Raw genomic sequence first — 20,259 nt, forward strand, 5'->3', positions numbered from 1 at the left:
AAATCACCAAAACCACGTGCACCCAATTATATACATATAAATTAATTATATATACCACATATACTTATACTAATAAAGAAATAAAATCAAGAAAGTAATGATTAATCAATATCATAAGTAGCTAACCAGAAACTTTGTAAGTTATAAAAGTATAGATTGTACTCAACGCTTGGAAAAATATCTTTGGATCACAAAAAAAGGAGTATAGTACACAAATGACGGCACAATGTGTACTAAATGTTTTTCGGAATGTTGAAAAAAAATCTGACGCCCTAATAGCTCCACCACGTCGCAAATACATTTAGAACAAGAAACACGTGTCGAAAAATAACAATGCTTTCACCGAATATTATTTGACTCGTAAACGACGACTCCATGGGTAATCACAAGTTTAAAAAAATGGAGCAACCGGGTATTCAGACACGTGTCCAGCATCCATAAAAACAATCATGCCATGCCATTTTCATGCACTTGACCTTTTTTTATTTTTTGTGATCCGAGGTACTTATTTGCATTCAAAAGCCATTGTTGTTGAAAAAACCATTCAAACGCTCGAATCAGCTGACGCGACGAGCCAGCTATAAGCAACGAGCGATGAGCCGGTCTCGGGTACCAAGTAAACGCGTGCGAGCCCAGCATTGTCCTGCCCCCCGATTGCAAAGTAGAGCCACGCACGATGGGGTCGGCGTACTTTGTTAGTTGTTTTGAAAATAAGTGTTGACAAACCTCAGTGGGCGACGAAAAGGAGGAAGGAGCCGCCGAGCATCAGCTGACCGGAGGGCGAAAGAGTTGCGCGAGGCATCGACGTTGGACCCCTCATTTAGCTACGTATGCACGAAAAGCCTGTCACTGGGGATGAGTCGCTGGCGGGGGATGTGCGGCTGCTGCAGCGGCGCGTACGGTGTATGGGCGACTGAGGCCACCCTCTCCGGCAGAGGGTGCGCGAAAAACTGAGCCAGCCAGCTGGCAACGTGTGGGTGCAGGCGCCGCCAGATGGGGCGGACCAGGGAGGGGGTGAGTTGAAAAGGAGGCCAGCGCCAGAAAGAGACGGTGGTGGCTGCGGCGTTAGATAAGCGAAGGGGATGGACTGAAGGGGACGACGGTCGAGCCGCGAGAAGAGAAAATCGTTAAGAACGTCTCGAATGGAGTTATTAACTTCTCGAGCCTATATACCCCCCTTGCGAAGCCCGTCAATCCCCTCTTCGAGGAGTTTCGGATTAATTAAGATCGGAAGCTGTATAGGGATGATTTTTTTCTGTCCCAACGCGGAAACTAAATAAAGCTTAGCACGATGCGCCAGTTGGATGGGAAAATTAACTATATACGATTCAGATCAACTAAACTAATTTAGTCTATATCTCGCGGAACTGTTTAACTGGTTGCACCCTGTTTTACTGCTTATGCAACGAGAGCTACATCTTGAGAATTTTATCGCTCTTCAATCTATACAGATTCGAGGCACTATTACAAACACGTGAACGTATTTTACCACGTGAAAAGTAATTGGGGGATATCAAGTATTAAATTACTTTGATTGAACATCAAAATAACGCATCTACGTACAACACAATATTTTTTGGTATATAAACACACGCTTTTTTCTACAAGCCAAGTGGAAAGCTCACCACTGTTTTAGAGATACTACGTTTAACAAGTGATTCTTATACAGCTTTTTTGTTTAGATCCTGCCGATTTGGCCAACTTGATGAGTCACCCAAGTGAGAAAAGTTCTCTCAAAGAGAGTTAACCTCGAGCTGACACCCTTATCCATTTAAAATACGGAAACACGCATACTTGACTTGCAGTAAAAAGACAAGCTGTTGTTTTTCAATTATTTCCAGAACAACTTAAAAATCAATGAAATAATTTTGTGATATGCAATATTTTGTAATTGAGAGCCGGCAAATGTTGGGCGTTAGGTAAAAAAAAAAAAAAAAAAAAAAAAAAAAAAAAAAAAAAAAAACGCATCTTATAAAGGGCGAGAAAAAAAGTAATTAGTATTTTGCCAATAGTACCGCAAGCGCCTTCAGCACGGAAGTCTTACTCTCGAGTGCAGCTGTAAAAAAGGTAAAAAAGAAATATACCGCAAAAGGTCTCCGTTCTCGGGTCGCCGTTGCCGCTACCAAAGCCGGTACTTGCGCCCTCCTCTTACGTAAAGAGAGTAAAAGGTATACTGCAAAGATAAACCAAACGGAGAATGGATCTCTCTTCTATTGCCGTGATAAAATGTATGCAAAGAGCCATTCGGAGAGCAGAACGGGCAAAGACTGCCACGACCGAATGAAAGAGAAACGACTCGAGTGCGATCGATCGATGGATCCGCCATTAATAAAGTGAATCTCGAGCTAAAGAGCGTCGGATTTCAGGATGGGATTTCATTCCGAACTATCTCTTAACTTGCCGAAAACGCCTCATATAAATTTCATCCTTTGCTTTATTTTTCCGAATTTCATTACGTTACTAATGATAACCAGAAATCACGTACATGCACATACATGTGTATTGTTCAAATTTTTTTATTCACGCCGTACTTATTGAGTTATTGTGTATAATGCAGAATGTATTTTGGAAGCTATTTTTTAACACTTGACTATAGGCGTGTAAATACATTTAAACTATAGGTTTTTTTTCGTGGGAGATTACTTTACGCATAGGTGCACAAAAAAACTACCTAGTCCATGGTGCTAGAATTGGGCATCCCGTACACTATATGTGCAAGCACGTAAAGTTGAGCTTTGCGCCCAGAGCATCGCCTAAATATATAATTTACGTAATTTCGGTGCGTAGCAAGTCTAGCAATTCAGGTATTCAGGTATTAGTTAATCGAAACATGGCTTCTACGGTCGATAAAATAAAATAAAATTTTTCCAAATGATTCTTTATTCGACGTAGTTTGGCTAGTTTCATCAACAGAGACTTTTTTTTCCTTAAACAAGCACGACTTTTCAGATAATGTCCACCAAGATGAGAAATCAAAATTATAAAATTTAGTACGATAACTTAGAGTGGTTTTAAGGCTTAAAGTTTTGGCAACACGCGAAAATACGCGATAAAAGGGGCGAGAGTATGCTTGCGCGCGTCGTCAGAAAGTCGCGTCAGCTAGGCGCCTCCGACTTAGCACTGCTGCGATTAATCAATTGTAACAGCAGTATTGGACTCAGCAGCTTTTCCGAGATTTCAATTTTATTGTTTTCTTCTTGAAGGTTACCCGAAAGGCACCCGAAATTTTTTCAAGCGTATAGTATAAAGTGTTGGGTTTTCACAAAATTTCGAATGTCAAAAAAATTTAAGCATATGTATTCTCATAAATTTTACAAATTCTTTTGCCTACTGATGAAAATTTTCTTACTATATGTTATAAACATTGCAATGAGACACGTGAGCTCCGAAACGCAATTAAAATCGAATCAACAGTAAAGCCTTGGTCACCTTCGTCTTAAGATTATTTTTTTTAAATCATTTCTCCTCCGTACAAAAAATACGATTAAGGATGATTATTAATATTAATAGTACAAATAAAAATAGTAATGATTATGATAATAATAGTGATGATAAAATAAATAATTAAATAGGAAAAATAAGGAACAACCATCATGTTAGCAATAAATGGAGAATAATTTATTGAACTTTATAATATAATTTTTAAAGCAACAGTTACAACAAATCATGAAATTTACAAATTAATGATATTAACTATGTTATTTCTATTATGTACAAAAACTATCGGGCAGTTTTAAGATTAATTACAATCCTTATAGTTAACAATAAAATTTATTAATTCACGTTTTACGTGGCATTAAAAAATAAATACGTTTAAAATCCTTGTCACCCACACCTTTAATTTAATGTATACCTCTGTAAAAATATGTATTTACACCATAATATAATAATATTTCGAGATTTTTTCTCATATTTTACTCGACAATATTAATTTAGCAAAAAAAAAAAGTATAAAAAATGATGCTGTATTTTTCACAATACAAAACTATATATATATATAGAAAATACAATTACATGATTTTTCAAGTTTTAATTTAACGTTAAAAAGGATTCTGTTTCAATTTTATTCTCAAAATTTTTCCCGACGCATTTTTGGGTAAGCAGTCAATGAATTGAACACCACCTGTATAAATCGTAATCAACAGAATTATCAGTTTTTGTATGGTAAAATGGTATATAGTATGAGACAATAAATTTTCAAAGTACCTTGAAGTTCTTTAAACTTAGAGACTTTCCCTTTTACAAAGTTCTGAATTTCTTCCGCACTTGTTTGTCCTTTGTTTTTGAGGACAACAAACGCTCTGGGAACTTCCCCACATCTTTCATCTGGAATGCCAACCACACCAGCTTCGGCAATGTTAGGATGCTCTCTGAGAATAGCTTCCAGTTCAGCTGGGGCAACCTATAAGAAAAATTTATTGTTTGATTATTATTTATTTTTCACGTTATCTCAGTCTCATGTGTGAATTATAAAAGCCATAACGACTACTGGTAAAAATGGAACCGAACAAGCAATTATATTACTCACTTGGAAACCCTTGACTTTGATGAGCTCTTTTAATCGATCGGTAATGTAGAAATCCAAATCTTCGTCGTAGTAAGCGATGTCGCCAGTGAGGAGCCAGCCATCAATAATCGTCTCGTCGGTGGCCTTTTGATTATTTAAATATCCCTTCATAACGTGTGGCCCTCGAATCCATAATTCACCAGTCTGACGGGGAGATTCGACGTCTTTCTTCGTAATTGGGTCCACTAACCGAACTTCGCAATTACTCACGGGTTTACCTATGCTTGAGTATTTTTTTCCTGTTATTTCGAATAGCGACACTGGAGATGTTTCCGTCAACCCGTAGCCTGTAATTAAACATTGAAAACGTCATTCCGTTTTTTTTTGTTTTCTCTTGATGTATACTGATATTTTTCATTGACTCTGCCTCAAAATAAAAAAAAAATGAAGATTCCATGCAATGCAGAAAAAAATCTGCCTTACCTTGAAAAAACGAGACTTTTTCTTGGTCTAGTTGAAATTTGTTATAAAATCGATTAATGTCAGTTTCAGACAGAGGAGCTGCGCCACTTATTACTGTCCTTACACTCTCCAAATGTTTTCTAGAGAGATCCTTGTGAGTTGACAAAAAAATAACTATGGGCGGCGCTAATGACAACGACGTGACCTGACACACAAATATAGATATTTAACATGGAGTACAATAAATATTAAAAATTGTATTATTTTTTTATTTGATTTAATATAACTGAATTAACCTTGTATTCATCCAAAACTTTAATGTACGATTCTGGAGTGAATTTGGGCAAAGTTATGAGTTGAGCACCAATTGACAGTCTGATCAACATAACGGCGCTCATTCCATAAATATGAAACAGTGGTAATACAACTGGACTTATATCTTGATGAGCTCCTACAACAACAAAAATAATAATTTTTCGATGATTTACAAAATTGAATAACGATTACACCAGAAAAAAGACGTTTGAAAGAGAACGAGAGAATGAAACCAAGATCAAACGATTGTATTGTTTGATACACAAATATATTTTGGTTAAAACAACGATTGACTGAACTATAATTTTTTGACAAGCCGAGTAAAGCCAAAATATTCAAAATATTTATCGTACTTAACAGTACTCAACATCAAAATAACGCAATCTGTCATTTAGTAGTTAGCAAAAATTAAAAATACTTATTTTTGGAAACCAATCAACTAAGAAACAAGTGTAATAATATTCTAACCGAATTAGGTTAGCTGTTTTGTGCACTTTAATAAAACACATATACCAAGTAGGCGACGTATTTATAAAATTATCAAAGCTCACTTGACACATCTGCACACATTTAAACTTTGTTTTCTCGACGTCATGCGTCGTACCATCATAATAGTTGTAAGTATTTAAAACGATTAGTTAGAAATTTCATCACAAGTGATGCAACCGCTAAATATTATATCTCTAATTTTTTCACTTATGTGCGAGTCTAAACAAGATAAAATCTAAATGTGACCAAAAACTTACGTTCACAGCTTATGAATGATAACAGTTGATTATAGGATCAAAGGCTAACATAAACAATATCAATGCGATAAAACAGTTGGTTATACTTTGATCGAAGTTTCGCAATTTTCAATTGACAGTATTTGCTGCTTAGTTCCAAATCAAGTGTAATATTTAAATTCTCTTTCTTTCGCTCTCTTTTTGCCACGTATATTATCTCCTGTAAAAAACAAGAGCAAGATCTAAGGAACTAAAATATGCCTGGGCTCGAGACGGATACAGTTTTGCACGACGAGATACTTAACACGTACATCAATGTATTTTCACAGAATCAGATTCATCTTTTTTTATTATGATTGGCCCAAATTGGCATTGTTTCTCGCGACTACTATCAAACATTAATGAATTTACATTGTACCAATTTGTAATAAACAGACGCGACATTTATATTTTGCCCGTCACTTACTTTGTATCATTTTCTTATGTTTCGTTTTTATCATGACTATGTAACACTACTTAGTAATTTGCCACTCGAACGTAACGTCCTTGGCATAAATCAAATCTCTCTTTCTCTCTCTATTATCTGTCTCTCTGCAACTGAATGAAAAATGTTACAGCTTTTGTGATTAATTGAATAGTAAAAAATCAGTGACGATGCATGAGAAATAGGCAATGAACAGCAATAACTTTGGTATTTTCAGTAACTATGATCCTTAACCAAAAAATTTTAAGCAAAAAATATTACCATCAGCAGGCGGAAGTATATTGTCGCTTAAGGTTCCTCTTAACATTTCTATGTTTGAGACTAAATTTTGATGTGTCAACATGACACCCTTAGGTAAACCCGTTGTACCACTCGAATATGGCAAAACTATTACATCATCAAAAGACCAGGTGTTGGGTACAAGTACTGGAGGAAGCGACTGTCCCTTTGTCATGAGATCCTAAGCATCCATAAATTTCAATTAGCCACTAGCTACTATAAATAATATTAAAAAGCAAAGCAGAAGATTTAATTAATATCCATTAACTTTGGTTATCGTTTTGCTGCTAAAATACGTAAAATGCGGAAACAAGTACGTTTTTGTAACAAGAGAACTCTGTGTCATCATATAATTTATCTTTGGTAGAGTAAACTGGAGATTGTGTCCACGATCTGCTGTTAAATGAAAGTGGGTAGATTAAATGAGATTTATTAGTCTGTCTCACTTGAAACTGTTCGGAGCTTCTTGAATCGCACCCGATAGAAGATAAATTGTGTATTACATAACAACTGCGTAAAGCAGATGATTTTCACACGAGCCAATTTTTTTTGCCACTCTGACTTTTGCTAACTTATAAAATGTTTTTTCCTTTAGTTTGGCTGTGGCAGTACTGCTATTTTATTTACAAGAAGATAGTTGTTCAAGGAAGTATTTTTAATTATTAAATTTTTTGCCAATCGGGAATGAACATGTGATTTATAAATCATGTAATCATATCCGCATGTGAAAACTATTATTCTGTTGCGGGATAAGATAGTTTTTGTACACCATTTAAAACATTTTTTTTTTATATTACCCTACAAGTGATTGTACACATTTGATACACGTTTTATACATTTCAGCAGCTTAACGATGATAAGTTAAATTCAAATAAATTATTCGGTCATTCGCCATATCTCCCACCATACTTTTTGACTATGTTTATGTACTTTCGTAGTTCTATCAGTGACATAATGGTGGTACCTTTATCCACCATAGGGTTAATATCATATAATAGTCATCATAACAAATGATATCAGCAATAAAAACAACAGCAACAATAATAAGATTAAATGTATATATCTACCTCAAATGGAATTACTCCGTCTGGAAGTGGTTTTATCCGATCGTTAATAACGATGACTTTGGCACCAGGAATACTTTTATTTACAGCTTCCAATATGGTTGAAGATATTTCAGTTGAAGTAATAACTGCCTTCGCACCAGATGAAACCAATTGTTTCGCGATTTCATCTATAACATTAATTTTCGATTATCGAAAGAATGCAAGAAATGGAGGGAAATTTTCACGCGTCTAAAAATTATGAATTGTAGAAGTAGATGTCAAAATAAGTGGACATAAAAATAATGAAGTGCATATTTACCGGCTGTATACATAGGATTCACTGTGGTGATCATAATACCGGCCTCTAAACACCCGAGGAAAGCTATTGCAGTTTCCGGAAGATTTGGTAGGACCAGAGCAATAACTTGGCCCTGCTTTATGCCTATATCAAGCAAACTTCTAGCCACATAATTTGAAAAATCTCTCACTTGGGCATAAGTATATTTTCTGCCCGTTACTCCACACACCTACTTCGAAAAATATATAGTTTTTTAATGAAAAATTTTTTTTTAAATCATTTTTCAAATGAAAAAGTTGTCAACCAAACGGAAGGAAAAGTAAAATTAACAAGCATTTTCTCAAAAGTTGCTGACAACTTTTAATACTAATACTTAAATAATATTTATAGAAATATTATTTAAATGCTAAGTCCACTTGACTATTATACGATAAAAAAAATGAATGGCACTATTTAATAAGAGTTTAATATTCCACTGAATAAGTATACTGATGAATTGAAATATTAAAAGTTATAATAATAATAGATACAATTGATAAATTTTATTTTTACACAAGTCATGCTTGGAATGCAAACTATACATATAACTTGATTCGTTGCCCGGAGGGTGTGTCCGATTGACGATTAAGCGTTTTCTTATCACTTTTCGTGCAAAAAATAAAACTTGATAGCATATTATCAGTTTGTGCTAATTTAATACCACAAATTAAGAAATAACCAGACGTCTGCATACTTAGAGAAATAAAAAGCAGAAGTTGTTCTAAAACTATGGTATTTCGACTTTAGAAAATTTTTACGGCTTAAAATGGTTATTTTATTGTTAATACTGAAATGTTTACTATTTTTACAATAAAAATAATTTTACTTTCTAATAAAACTATTTTTTTAGTTTTTAAGCAGTAATTCTTAGACATGACCAATTCATAAGAGTGCTTCATAATACTTTTGTCAAAGCAAAAAGTATAATCACTCATAAATCGCTTATTTTTTATGTGAAAAAAATTATATATAATTAACATACAACAGACACGTTTGAGTTTGTGGAGAAAGTTGTAGATTAGGATGAAATACAATTTTTTTTATACTGCACGTTTTAATGTAGCATACATTAAAAATGTTTTTTGTGCAAAAAAGATACGAAAACAGCAAAAAAAATCATTTTTCCTGCGATTGAAAGAAAGTTAAATTCAATAACAAAGTAAATACAAAAATTAAGGAGCGTAGTAAAATATGATCTTTTCATACAGTAAATTTAATTGCTGTGTCAATCTTATCACTTTGAATGGTAAACATTGTTTCAAAATGGATAAAAAATTGTTTTATAGCGTCTTACTTTCTTGTTTGCCATTAACCGATCAAATGCTGTATTTAATACTGGTAGAGCTCATAAAAATACACTACAATGGAATCCTAATACGATAAACGGCAAAAACCGTATAGCCCCTACGTAATTTATTTGACTAAGTGCTAAAGATAAACGTTGTTTTAAATAGGACAAAAATCTAAAGAAATTGTATTAAAATAAAATAATCAATAACCCAAAACCCTATGATAATATTTTTCTGATGTCTTAAACGTATAGGTCGTACCTTACACGCGAAACCGTAGCATTTTGTATAAATTTAGCTGCTTGTTACTTTTAATTTATTTCAGTGTGACAATTTTTTAACTCGAATTATTACGCATACCACTGCTGTCATGTTCGAGTAGTTTGGTAAAGTATTCCAGACATACTCGTGGAGAGGCATCTCTGGGTAAGTGACCGATCCGAAAGGCGATGAAATAATTTTTTCGCCATTCATCCCCTCGACAACCTTGGTCTGAAAGTCATTAGAAAGATGTCTCGACGGCAGTAGTTTCGTAAACTTGTTGTTTAAAGTTGCATCCAGCTTCATTGCTGTTCGCAGTGCTTGTCGGATGACGGAAGTCATGATTTTTGACTGCGAATTGTTTCTTCTCACAGATATTCCCTCGTAATCCTATAATCAGCTAGGCATGCGTACTTTGTCTCTCCTTTCTCTTGTGCGCTGTTTAATTTTGTCAATCAAAATCTGTGCAATTTAACAAAAAGTCCAATCGGTTCTTTTTAGCAACTATAAATTTTCGTTTGAAAAGTTTTATAAACACAGCATTAATCTTGAAACTAAAAATATGTCATTGAGACAAATAATTTGACTTTTAATGGTGTTGGTCGTCAAATAATGAAGATTCTCGTCCGATTCAAGAAATAATCACTTTCGTGCTAGGTGGGTGTCTTTTCTTAGAAAAGTGAGAGCTCTGAATAATTGATATTTAAAAAATAATTTTTAGTTAATGACTATTTTTTTCCGACAACAATATGACAGATAAGACGTGAGGTCACAATGCTTAAATGGTAATATATGAATACATCAATAATAAGCAAAGTATATCTATACTCACAGTTATAAATAATAACATTAAAAAGCTCGTAAAGAATGGAGTTCATGTATTTGTTTACAATTTTTCGAAATTATGTAATTTTGTTATCTCGTATAAAAAATTCCTTTAGTTTTAGAGCACAAAAAAGTGTACATTTTTTATAAAACAAAAACACCAAAAATAAAATCTTAATGTATTTTAAATGGTTTTACTTCCAACATTAAAAATATTTAAAAATCATACATAACAGAAGGCCAACTTTATGCGAAATCACGATTACAAAGCATTTTTTTTATATGATGAAAGAACATAAACATACTCGTATGTCATACTTCACCAAAAAACAATTAGTATATCATTTTTAGTAACAGTATAACATAACTGTTCTAAAACTATGTGTGAGGTAAATAATATCTGTCATTTAAAAAATATTTTGTGGGCATATAAACAGACAATGAATAGTCGTTACCGGCTCCAGCTGAATTACTTATACACGTGTGATCTGCATTATTATGAACTTCAGACAAAACGTAGATATAAAAATGTCCCACAATCATTAAAAAAAACAGTAGGACACTAAGCTACAACTAATTTTTACTTAAGATTCAGTAGTGTATAAATAATGTGATGATCTTTATTAAACACTATAATTACCGTATCATAAAATTTTTTTTTCACCAAACAATCATGATAACTTGAGCAGTCGCTCAGTGTACCTATAGATTAAAAGCTAAAAAAAACTCTGGATTCCTACTTTTCCTCAATTTTAAAGACAACTCAGACCTGTAAGGCTCAAAGAAATATCGAAATAATTTTCAACCACACAATTAACTGCATTCTTAGCAAGATTTATTTTTAAGACGTCATTTAAAGTTCAAATTACTTTTTTTGTAGATAAAAACACACATTAAACTAATACTTCCCGTGATTCTAATTGCAAGTGTATCATTCACAATTTACAATATTATCTATATTACGCATCTAAATTTTTTTTAATTAATTGTAGATATGGAACAAAATTTTGTAATTTGACCAATAGTGACTATGACGTAATTCCTAAAGAATAATTTATTTTTAAAAAGTGAGCGTTCATCCATCATAAAAAAATACTTCAAAATCATTGAGAGCTGTAAAGTATTAATACTCATACTATGTATGCCTAGATAAATTAAAAAAAAACTATTATAAACTTCTTGTCAAAACAATTTTAATGAAAAAAAAAAAAAAAAATGTTATCAAATAAACAATGATAAACAACAATACATTGGTATTCCTGTAAAACTATTTAATTTGTTTCTAAAACATTATAAGTGCAAGAAAGTGATTATATGTATATATTATCCACAAGCAGTAGCGACGCTCTTCTACTTTATCTAATAAATTATTGAGCTTTTATGTAGGCTTGCACCTGTAGGACAGGAAATAGCTTGGAAATATAGCTTACGTCAAAAGTTTCTTCGGTAAAACTAACGTCCAAGGCCAATACTAAAATCGAATAAAATATTATCAAATATTAGTACTTCCGAGTACGAGTTAAAAAATAATCGTATCTAAAATTTTTTGCAACATTTTTTACCCGTGATGCTACCGTGTACAATATGTAAAAACTATATACTAACCTCGAAATCCAGTTGGACTTGAAACTATCACAGTTGACCAATAGGTAAATCTACTGATTAAAACTTTTCTTTTTCAATAGTATTATTAGGCATTCGACTAAGGACGCACTGGGATAAAGTAAAGTAAAATAAAAAAACGAAACAATCGAATTACAAAAAGAACGGCAAAGTATTAATCATCAAAGTATTCGTCGGGGCCTGCGTTAAAAAAGAAAAAGGCCGCTTGGTTTCGATCCAGGTACAACCGGCGATACTGGTAGACACAGTAGCAGATATGCCGTCTTATTTATAACGCCAGTATTTATACTTATGAATGAAAAAAAAAAAGTGCCACTGTTGTGAGTTAAAAACTTGGAGGACGGCAGCAGGCAGACTGATGCTATTGCCGCCTGTTGATTCGTTTCTCGCTGATATACTCTCTGCAAACGTGTTTGAGAGAGGAATGCGGCGGAGATGAGGGGGAGGGGGGAGGGGCTCACGGTCGGAGTCAATAACTATATCATCGTTCTTCCTAGTCGACGAGACGCTTGATAAGGGAACTTTCGCGAGCCATATGCCCGGTAATGTTGAAATATTGAAACGCTTTTAAACGCATAACTTTCGTCACATTGCTCTTGGAACCCGGAGATCTACAGTTTAGTGTGCCAAACAAGTATTTTTTTGTACAATTTTTTTGTTTTTTAACCACAAATCATTTTTTCAAGTTAATTTTTTGTATAAATGGCTTCAATACGTACTTAAAGGGCAATGTGCATTCAAAATTTGTACCATGTAAATAATGGACATGCACCGTTAAGTTATACTCGTCTTCATTTTCTTGCACACAATAAAGATATTCGAATAACTTTGCCTGAGCCAATTTATTACGTTTCTTGATGAAACAGTTGCGTAACTTAAATACACTACAATTTTTTATTAAACTTAAAGATAATGAAATGCAATGTAGACGTTTACGGATAAAAAGTTTAACAAGACTACAATCTGAAGTATGATTAAAATAATTTAGTGCTCCAGCATTTTTAAGTAAACACGAGTGATGGATTATGAAAATGTCAAATAATGAGGTATTTTTTTTAACTTTGCAAAAATATTTTACAAATAAGCACGATGTAACTAACTGATCGGCATGACTTAACAGTTTGCAGTTTTATTAACATACTTGATACATAGAAATCGATACTATATAGGTGTAACAATAAAATTATTTTGTATATTTTGAAAAATCCAAAAAAATGTACTTATATTTATCCGATTCATTTTTCATTTTTCGTATGAAAATTTTTTCACCTATATTGTCATTATATTCTTAGAAATTCACTAGGAGCTTTTTTTATTTTAATTTACAACACAAGTCACTCATACGTAGTCTCATATGCTGACTCGAGGGAAATCAATTGAAAGTTTGCTTACAAAAATTGGATAAATTAAAAAAGCGAATTGATAAAATATAAAAGTGTCCACACCAACAGCTGGTACGTAAGATACCTGTGTTGTCCAAATAAAACTTGGATGATAAAATAATGTATGTCCGAGTGTATGTGGGGATAAAATGGGTAAATGAAAAAAAGTCATCACGTTCATTCGAATTGAAAGAAACGTCATTTATTTATAATATATAAAATCTCAAAGCAAAAACAAAAGGTTACCCTAGGAAGCACCACCCTCGGAGATTGGGACGTTCAAACTTTCGAATGGGCAGATTATTGTAAGGGATGGCTACTAAAATTTGGCGCGTCGAGCTGGCGCGCATGTTGGCCACGTGGTGCGCGCGACGCCGTGCCTGGAGTGCCACTGCTGTGTATATGCACTGCAATGCAGCCTCATATTGATCTTGGCTCGTTGGTGCACCAACAGCAGCAGCAGCGGCGGCGGTGGCCCGAGATAGCTGCTACTGCATGCTGGGGTGCAAGCAGGTGTAAGGTACTTCGCGGGTGGACTCGTCTCGCGGGCGACCCCTCAGGTTTTGTGCGACTCTTTGCGAATTTTATCGCTACTTTTTTCGCCTTATCAGGTATTAGCTTCCCTACCTCTTTGACTTTCAGGTTGCCTAGTTTGAATTGTCTCGTAGATCTCTTAGTTGGCTCCAAGGAGCTTTCGGCAAACGCGCTTGCTTGGATCCAGACTTATTCCGTGCATGTTTCGCCAATGCAGTAGAAGTACTCGTATTGGCCTATTTTCGCCTCTGTTTGAAAGTACATTGAGCAATGGATGCTTGAGGCCCAGGTGAGACAGACAACTCTTTTTTTTATAATTAAAAGAAAATTTCGCTTTTCGCTGACGATTGATTCAACTTTTATAATTATAATTTTTCAGCTTTTATAAAATATTCGGGTCGGGGAATGATATTTTTTAATTATTTCAAAGGTAAATGAAAAAAAACAACAAAAAAAAACACTTTCGTTTAAAAAAGATTGTAGAAGCTCTTTCGTGCTTTAAATAAGTAGAGCTTTTAATATTTGTAGTTCCAACGCCAAAAATTTATGTTTTATGTAATTGTTAGTTCTCAATCTATTTTTAATGCCAAAAGTGTACCTTCAAAACTTCAAGGACGTTTGTTTTCATCAAAATAATTTACTTGAGATCTATTTTGCGGAAATGTGCTGTGTAATGAAACTTTATTAGCACAATTTTTTTTTTTTTTTTTTTTTTATGTGCACTTACAACTTATTCCGAATTCAATATATTTAATTTTCGAAAGATAATTATAAATAAAAGTTAATCGTAGATAGAAACAAAGTATGAAAGTGAATTACAAATGGGAAATAATAAAAAAACTACATTGATAAATCACCAAATTTTAGTATACACACACACAAAATTTACCAAAGAACAAATTTATGCTTCACGTCAAAACATCGAATGTGTTTGGCACACTTACCCAAAACATTAGCTATAACAATCCTTTTACCCGACCTTACAAAACCTCAAAAGTGCACTGCTTAAATGTTTTTTAAGTAAATAATGTGATTAATTAAATGGTAATCTGCGTAAAGCTGTGGGCAAGTACAAAACAAATTTTTTAAGTTTCTTTTCTACGTTCCTCTCAACTATAATATTGCATGATTCTATCTTAAAATCACATCTTTTAATTTTTACATTTCCAAAAATTGCAAAACAATAGTTAAGTTTTTATCACATAAACTTTGATAAAATATTTGACAACTATTAAATTTTTCAATGAGTAAGTAAATGATATAATAATGTGTTGAGATTTAATACAAATTTGAACCTTTTTTGATACAATTAACTGAGTTCTCGCGTGAAGGTTTGTCAATAATGTATTTCGTGCCTTACGAAATAGCGTAACTGCCAGCGTAAGTAGCTGTAGATTGAATGAAAATACTCTAAAAATGATTTAAAAAATTGTGGATTGTTTTTTTTACAAAGATTAGTTGTTTAAAACAGCTATTATTTTTTAATACCAACAGTGAAATACTACAAAACTTTAAAAAAATCTTACTTATTTGTAGAAAATGTTATTAAAAAATCTTAACGTTAAGTAGAATTGTTACATTAAAAATTGAATAAATATAAAGTCACCAATTTACAGTTTCGTAACTTGCAGGTGACGATCGTACTAAAAATTTAAGACAACCAAGCCTTTCTAACAATAAATAAATCAGTTGGATAACCTTACTCCAAGTACTTGAAAGGCTCTGTAAACATGTATATTCTTCGAAGGTGAGATTTCACACAAGGAATGACTACTGAGTAAAAATGGCACCCCATTATGGTACTGCTGGTGAGTAAAGATTTTTTCGCTTTTTTTTTATATTGCTTTCTATAAATTTCCAAGTTGTACCATACATTCATAAAAAATTAAATTGATGCGTATATATTTGTGCTGTCATTGATTCCATACTATTTTTTTTTTTAATTGTGTGATGAGAATTTTATGCTTAGAATCACTTAGTGGAGTAGAAAAAATCAAACATCTTAATCATAATTGCCTTCATTTCTTCTGTTTATAGTATTTCGTTCTGATTTACATTAAATAAATGTTTCGTCGTTGAGTTATACAATCAAATAGGTATTAAAGAAAAAAACAGAACATGGCAAGTATGGTAAGTGCCCAAAATTAGAGAACAGTCAGCGATGTTATCGTCATACTCTTATCAACTTAATTCTAAGGATTAATTCAGTCGGATAAATAATGAATGTGAAATTAATCGTTTAATTTATGTAAATGACAAATTTTTACAGTAATAGCAGTACTAGCTACAATTATCACTCTCTGCCGTTCCGAGTGTCAAAGTAAGTATTTAAATTTATTTTTTCCTCTTGAAAGACGTATTTGGATGAATTGTAAAAAATATTCAACTTTTTTTATTTTATAAATACGACTTTTACGACACAAATGATTATCATAGTTAGGTGTCTGTATGAACATATATTTAATGAAACATTTAACACCTCATAAGATTTAACGTTTTATTGTGGCTGGCTAGTTTTAATGTATATATATTTCTTAAATCCATTTAAAAGACTTAAGTAATTTAAAACAGTGACTTTGGACACTATCGATCGCACACAAGTAATATATTTGAGCCTTTTAATCTTTAAATTGTATCATCTCAGATTTCGTCACCCGTTCGTTTGTGTTTTTTATCGGCACTTGAAACATTTACGAATTTCCGGGAAAAAAATGATACTGAAAAATGTAATCAATTACTCAATCAGGAATCAGAGTAAATTTTCAATACACTGATAGGAAAGTATATCACAGCACGGATCATGTGCCTAAACGAGATATACAGCATAAGATGTTTTTTTATACATGAGGGGTCAAATATTTAATTTTTGCACAGTCTCGCACAGCTCTAGCGAAGCATTTGATTTTTGACAGAAATCTAAATCGACTAACGAGATCAAAAAATGTCAAAATGATTTTCAGCGAGATCCGTTTACTGCTACGAATGCGACTCTTGGACAGATCTTCGATGCAAGGACCCGTTCAATTATACGGCACTGCCTAGGGATCAGCCGCCGCTTATGACTTGCAACGGATGCTGCGTTAAGATGGTTCGAAACGCTAAATCACGTAAGTTTTAACGACGCGTGTGATTTCATCAATCGGCAACCCTCAAATCACGCAATGAGAAGAGCAGTCATTACAATAATTCCTGTTAAAGACACACGAGCCTAAATTTTGTGTATCAGCATTTATTCCTTATTTATTTGTTAATTTTTTTTTTCACCTCTTGAATGTTGCACGAAAAAAAGACATGATGTATCGAAAGCATCGGTCACATAGGCGTGCCATACAACACCAATGAGCTCACATTGCCAGCAGACTAAACAGTCGAATAACCATCAAAAACAATCATGACACGATGCAATAGGGATACAAAGAAAATAATGCATAATAACAATATTCATGACATTACGACGGCGTGTTGTAACGGCCACATATTGATTTTCACAGCCTACGAGAGTGTCCGGAGAACATGCACGTCGCAACTGCAGATAAACTTATTCATGGTGGACCACGTGTGCATGATGGAAAGTACCGGTACTGGTCACATGTGCTTCTGTGAGGAGGATATGTGCAACCGGGTTCCCTCCACCTACCAAACCAATTCCACCCTCCCTTGCCTCATGGCGGCACTCTTGGTCCTCGGCTCCTTACTCAAGTATCCTGGCTTGCTTCGTAGCTCTCTGTGATGAATATCGTCTTTCGACTAGTAGACTAACCTATATAATATCATTTTTTTATTACCTTTGTTTTGATTTTTACTACTATTACTACAATTATAATATTTCTCAAAGTAGATGACCCCTACTACTCTTGAATCACGAAATCACAAACAATAGATAACAACAAATGCGAGAGTGATCGAGATGTGGCAGTTAATGAATATTAATAACGTGCAATAATTTTTAACGAATGAAAAGATGCATCACAACTTTGAATCTCTAATTTTCTCGGCAGCCTGTCTCTATTTCGTCTCGCTTTAATTTAGTTCTTGAAATGGATCGCATTGAGAAATCAAACTAGTAGCAGTAGCGGTATTTATTATTTGTGAAAAAAAACACGAGTAGCTAATTAATGTTCGATCAAACTGCCTTTTGAATACTGAAATCGAAGAACCATGCGATCTATTTTCGAAAATAAATGTTTATTTTAATGATTTTTTTAAATAGATTTAATTGATCATGAGTTAATGCTAGTTTAGTAGCACGTACATATTCGTATAGCAATAACCAAGTAATATTTCTTTGGCACCATACAACTAATTATCTTGTATTATATCATACGTGCAAAATACATCACAGGCTACTTACGATGTGTTTTATGCGAATCCCCGATAAAGTACGAATTCCAAACACCGCAAGTATATTGTTGTACAACTGTAGCAAGCGATAATATTCAATAGTGTGTGATGCGCGGCATGCAACGATGTTAAAATCACCAACAATGTTTATTATTGTGCGATCTCCACCTGTACTCTTACTGTCGAAAACCTTTTTATTGCTTGAACGTGCGGCTGAATTGATTTTAAGTGTTTTTGGCTTTTATGATCCAACATCTTGACTTAGTGGAGCATCACCGCACGTTTACAGCACAGTGCATGAATATCGTATGATTTTTTTATAAATAGTATATCTTATGAAGGAAACGAAAGTAATGTCGCGAGCTTCGCTTTCAGCTCGAACGACATCCATTTATTTTCTATCGTGATACTTACACGATTTTTCAACCCTCCCTCATTTTTTCTCGACAGCACGAATTAAAATATTATTATATTTGATGAATATTTTTACTATTATTCTCTTTATTATTTTATGGTAAATTTTCGTAATTGACCCAGTATCTTTTTCACTTGTTTGCCTCGATCCGAAGTTTGATTTATATGTATTGATTTTTTTTTTTTCTATCGTACTAACTGTAACATTTCCCTCTTTCGCTATATTCTCTCAATTGCGATGCAAATATTGATGTAAATAATAAGTATTTGTAAGAGTCGGCAAACGGATGTTTTTATAATCGACGTGGGTGCTGGTCATCGTTTTTTCTTTTTTGTTTTACTTTTCCAACGTTCGACGTCTTTTACAAAGTTCGAAGTTTTTGACAATGTTGGTGCTGTGTTTTCATAAATTTTTTACACTTAAAACACGTAAAGATTATGAAAAAAATTTTAAGACAAAAACTATCATAAGAATGTATTTCTTGAATTGGTTTCGGTGTTGTAAAGTATGTTTTGTAACAAGCACGACCGCATGATGGCATGTCATATACCGTAGAGAATGTTTGGAACGTTGACTGTTTACGTATACAATTGCTTGCTTAGAACATAAATGTCAATTCTACCAACGAGTACTAATTTTTAATTAATGTCGTTCTAAACAAGCATCTTGCACTTTGATTGCGTAGAATTGCATCTACAAAAAGCAAGCGATTTGCTAGTGATGATAAAACCTACCTTCCACCCTGCTGCTAAATAAAGAAAATAAAAAAAATATCGTGAAGAAGCACTTTTAGGAGCCTTCAGGTTGAGCTCAGTCGTCTAAGGCTGCCAAGGTTTAAGCTGAACGCTCTTATTCCTCACAGAAAGGCTTTGTAATGAAGCCTTTTGCCAAATGAATGTCGCAGCAGCGCGATATTTCCTTGGCAGGCCATGCGCTCCGTGTCGAGTCATTTGTTCATTGTAGCACGCGCGGCTGTGAGGCCACACTGTTAATCCTCTTTCTTTTAATTATTGTTTTATTTTATTTATTAATATTTTTTTTTTTTAATTTACTACGGAACTGTTTAATACTTGTAATAGCTTTTTTAATTTTACATTAATTATTTGAGTTATGTAGTAGTTGTATGTAAGGTCTACGGAAAATATGCAAGTGGTTTTGAATACATTATACAGGTATGTTACTATCTCGAAAGCTTTCAAATAATATTGAACGATTAGAGAAAATTCGGACGTTATTCGCGCAGCTTGAATAACTTCTTTTACGAATCTCACGACAACGAAAAATTTATGAATGACTGAATACTGTTTTTCAAGGTCTAGTCAGAGCTTTAATTATTTATTTATTTATTTCCTTCTATACTTAATGGTAGATGAAACATTTTAATAGTATGAAAGGCAAATATAGTTTCATTAGATAAATGATGATTTATAGTAT

The 20,259-nt window shown here is 33.4% G+C and overlaps 2 protein-coding genes across 6 annotated transcripts; one reads left to right on the plus strand and one right to left on the minus strand.

The window, feature by feature from the left end:
• Positions 1–3,994: 3,994 nt before the first annotated feature.
• On the minus strand, positions 3,995–12,512 carry LOC106642494 (uncharacterized). 2 transcript variants are annotated; one of them, XM_014357294.2, is made up of 11 exons: positions 12,136–12,512; positions 11,961–12,001; positions 9,805–10,167; positions 8,138–8,345; positions 7,840–8,006; positions 6,755–6,953; positions 5,266–5,420; positions 4,991–5,174; positions 4,529–4,854; positions 4,207–4,402; positions 3,995–4,123 (listed from the first exon to the last, which is right to left on the minus strand). In XM_014357294.2, the coding sequence occupies exons 3-11, from the start codon at positions 10,045–10,047 to the stop codon at positions 4,041–4,043; spliced, it is 1,761 nt and encodes a 586-aa protein (XP_014212780.2). In that variant the 5' UTR covers positions 10,048–10,167; positions 11,961–12,001; positions 12,136–12,512; the 3' UTR covers positions 3,995–4,040. The 2 variants fall into 2 exon arrangements, with proteins under 2 accessions (XP_014212780.2, XP_014212779.2); XM_014357293.2 differs by lacking the exon at positions 11,961–12,001.
• A 1,482-nt stretch (positions 12,513–13,994) lies between these two features.
• Positions 13,995–19,864, plus strand: qvr (glycosylphosphatidylinositol-anchored protein quiver). Of its 4 annotated transcripts, none has more exons than XM_014357250.2 (6): positions 13,995–14,055; positions 14,178–14,358; positions 15,701–15,877; positions 16,339–16,389; positions 17,030–17,176; positions 17,561–19,864. In XM_014357250.2, the coding sequence occupies exons 3-6, from the start codon at positions 15,853–15,855 to the stop codon at positions 17,797–17,799; spliced, it is 462 nt and encodes a 153-aa protein (XP_014212736.2). In that variant the 5' UTR covers positions 13,995–14,055; positions 14,178–14,358; positions 15,701–15,852; the 3' UTR covers positions 17,800–19,864. The 4 variants fall into 4 exon arrangements, with proteins under 4 accessions (XP_014212736.2, XP_014212735.2, XP_014212739.2 ...); XM_014357249.2 differs by having other exon boundaries at positions 14,044–14,095; XM_014357253.2 differs by lacking the exon at positions 13,995–14,055 and adding an exon at positions 14,062–14,146 and having other exon boundaries at positions 14,204–14,358.
• The last annotated feature ends 395 nt before the right edge of the window (positions 19,865–20,259 follow it).

This window comes from Copidosoma floridanum, unplaced genomic scaffold (assembly GCF_036245765.1).
Source record: "Copidosoma floridanum isolate Cflo_tuat_1 unplaced genomic scaffold, Cflo_Japanese_pri ptg000012l, whole genome shotgun sequence".
Taxonomy (NCBI): domain Eukaryota; kingdom Metazoa; phylum Arthropoda; class Insecta; order Hymenoptera; family Encyrtidae; genus Copidosoma; species Copidosoma floridanum.

What these genes read in the sequence shown, in the direction of transcription:
- LOC106642494 (XM_014357293.2), bottom strand. Translation starts at nt 10,047, where the DNA reads ATGACTTCCGTCATCCGACAAGCACTGCGAACAGCAATGAAGCTGGAT. An exon ending in GAATCCTATGTATACAGCCG is followed by an intron (nt 8,007 to 8,137) that starts GTAAATATGCAC and finishes TTAATGTTATAG; the next exon opens with ATGAAATCGCGAAACAATTG. An exon ending in AAAAGTCTCGTTTTTTCAAG is followed by an intron (nt 4,855 to 4,990) that starts GTAAGGCAGATT and finishes GTTTAATTACAG; the next exon opens with GCTACGGGTTGACGGAAACA.
- qvr (XM_014357250.2), top strand. Translation starts at nt 15,853, where the DNA reads ATGGCACCCCATTATGGTACTGCTG. An exon ending in ACCCCATTATGGTACTGCTG is followed by an intron (nt 15,878 to 16,338) that starts GTGAGTAAAGAT and finishes AAATTTTTACAG; the next exon opens with TAATAGCAGTACTAGCTACA. An exon ending in GGTTCGAAACGCTAAATCAC is followed by an intron (nt 17,177 to 17,560) that starts GTAAGTTTTAAC and finishes TGATTTTCACAG; the next exon opens with CCTACGAGAGTGTCCGGAGA.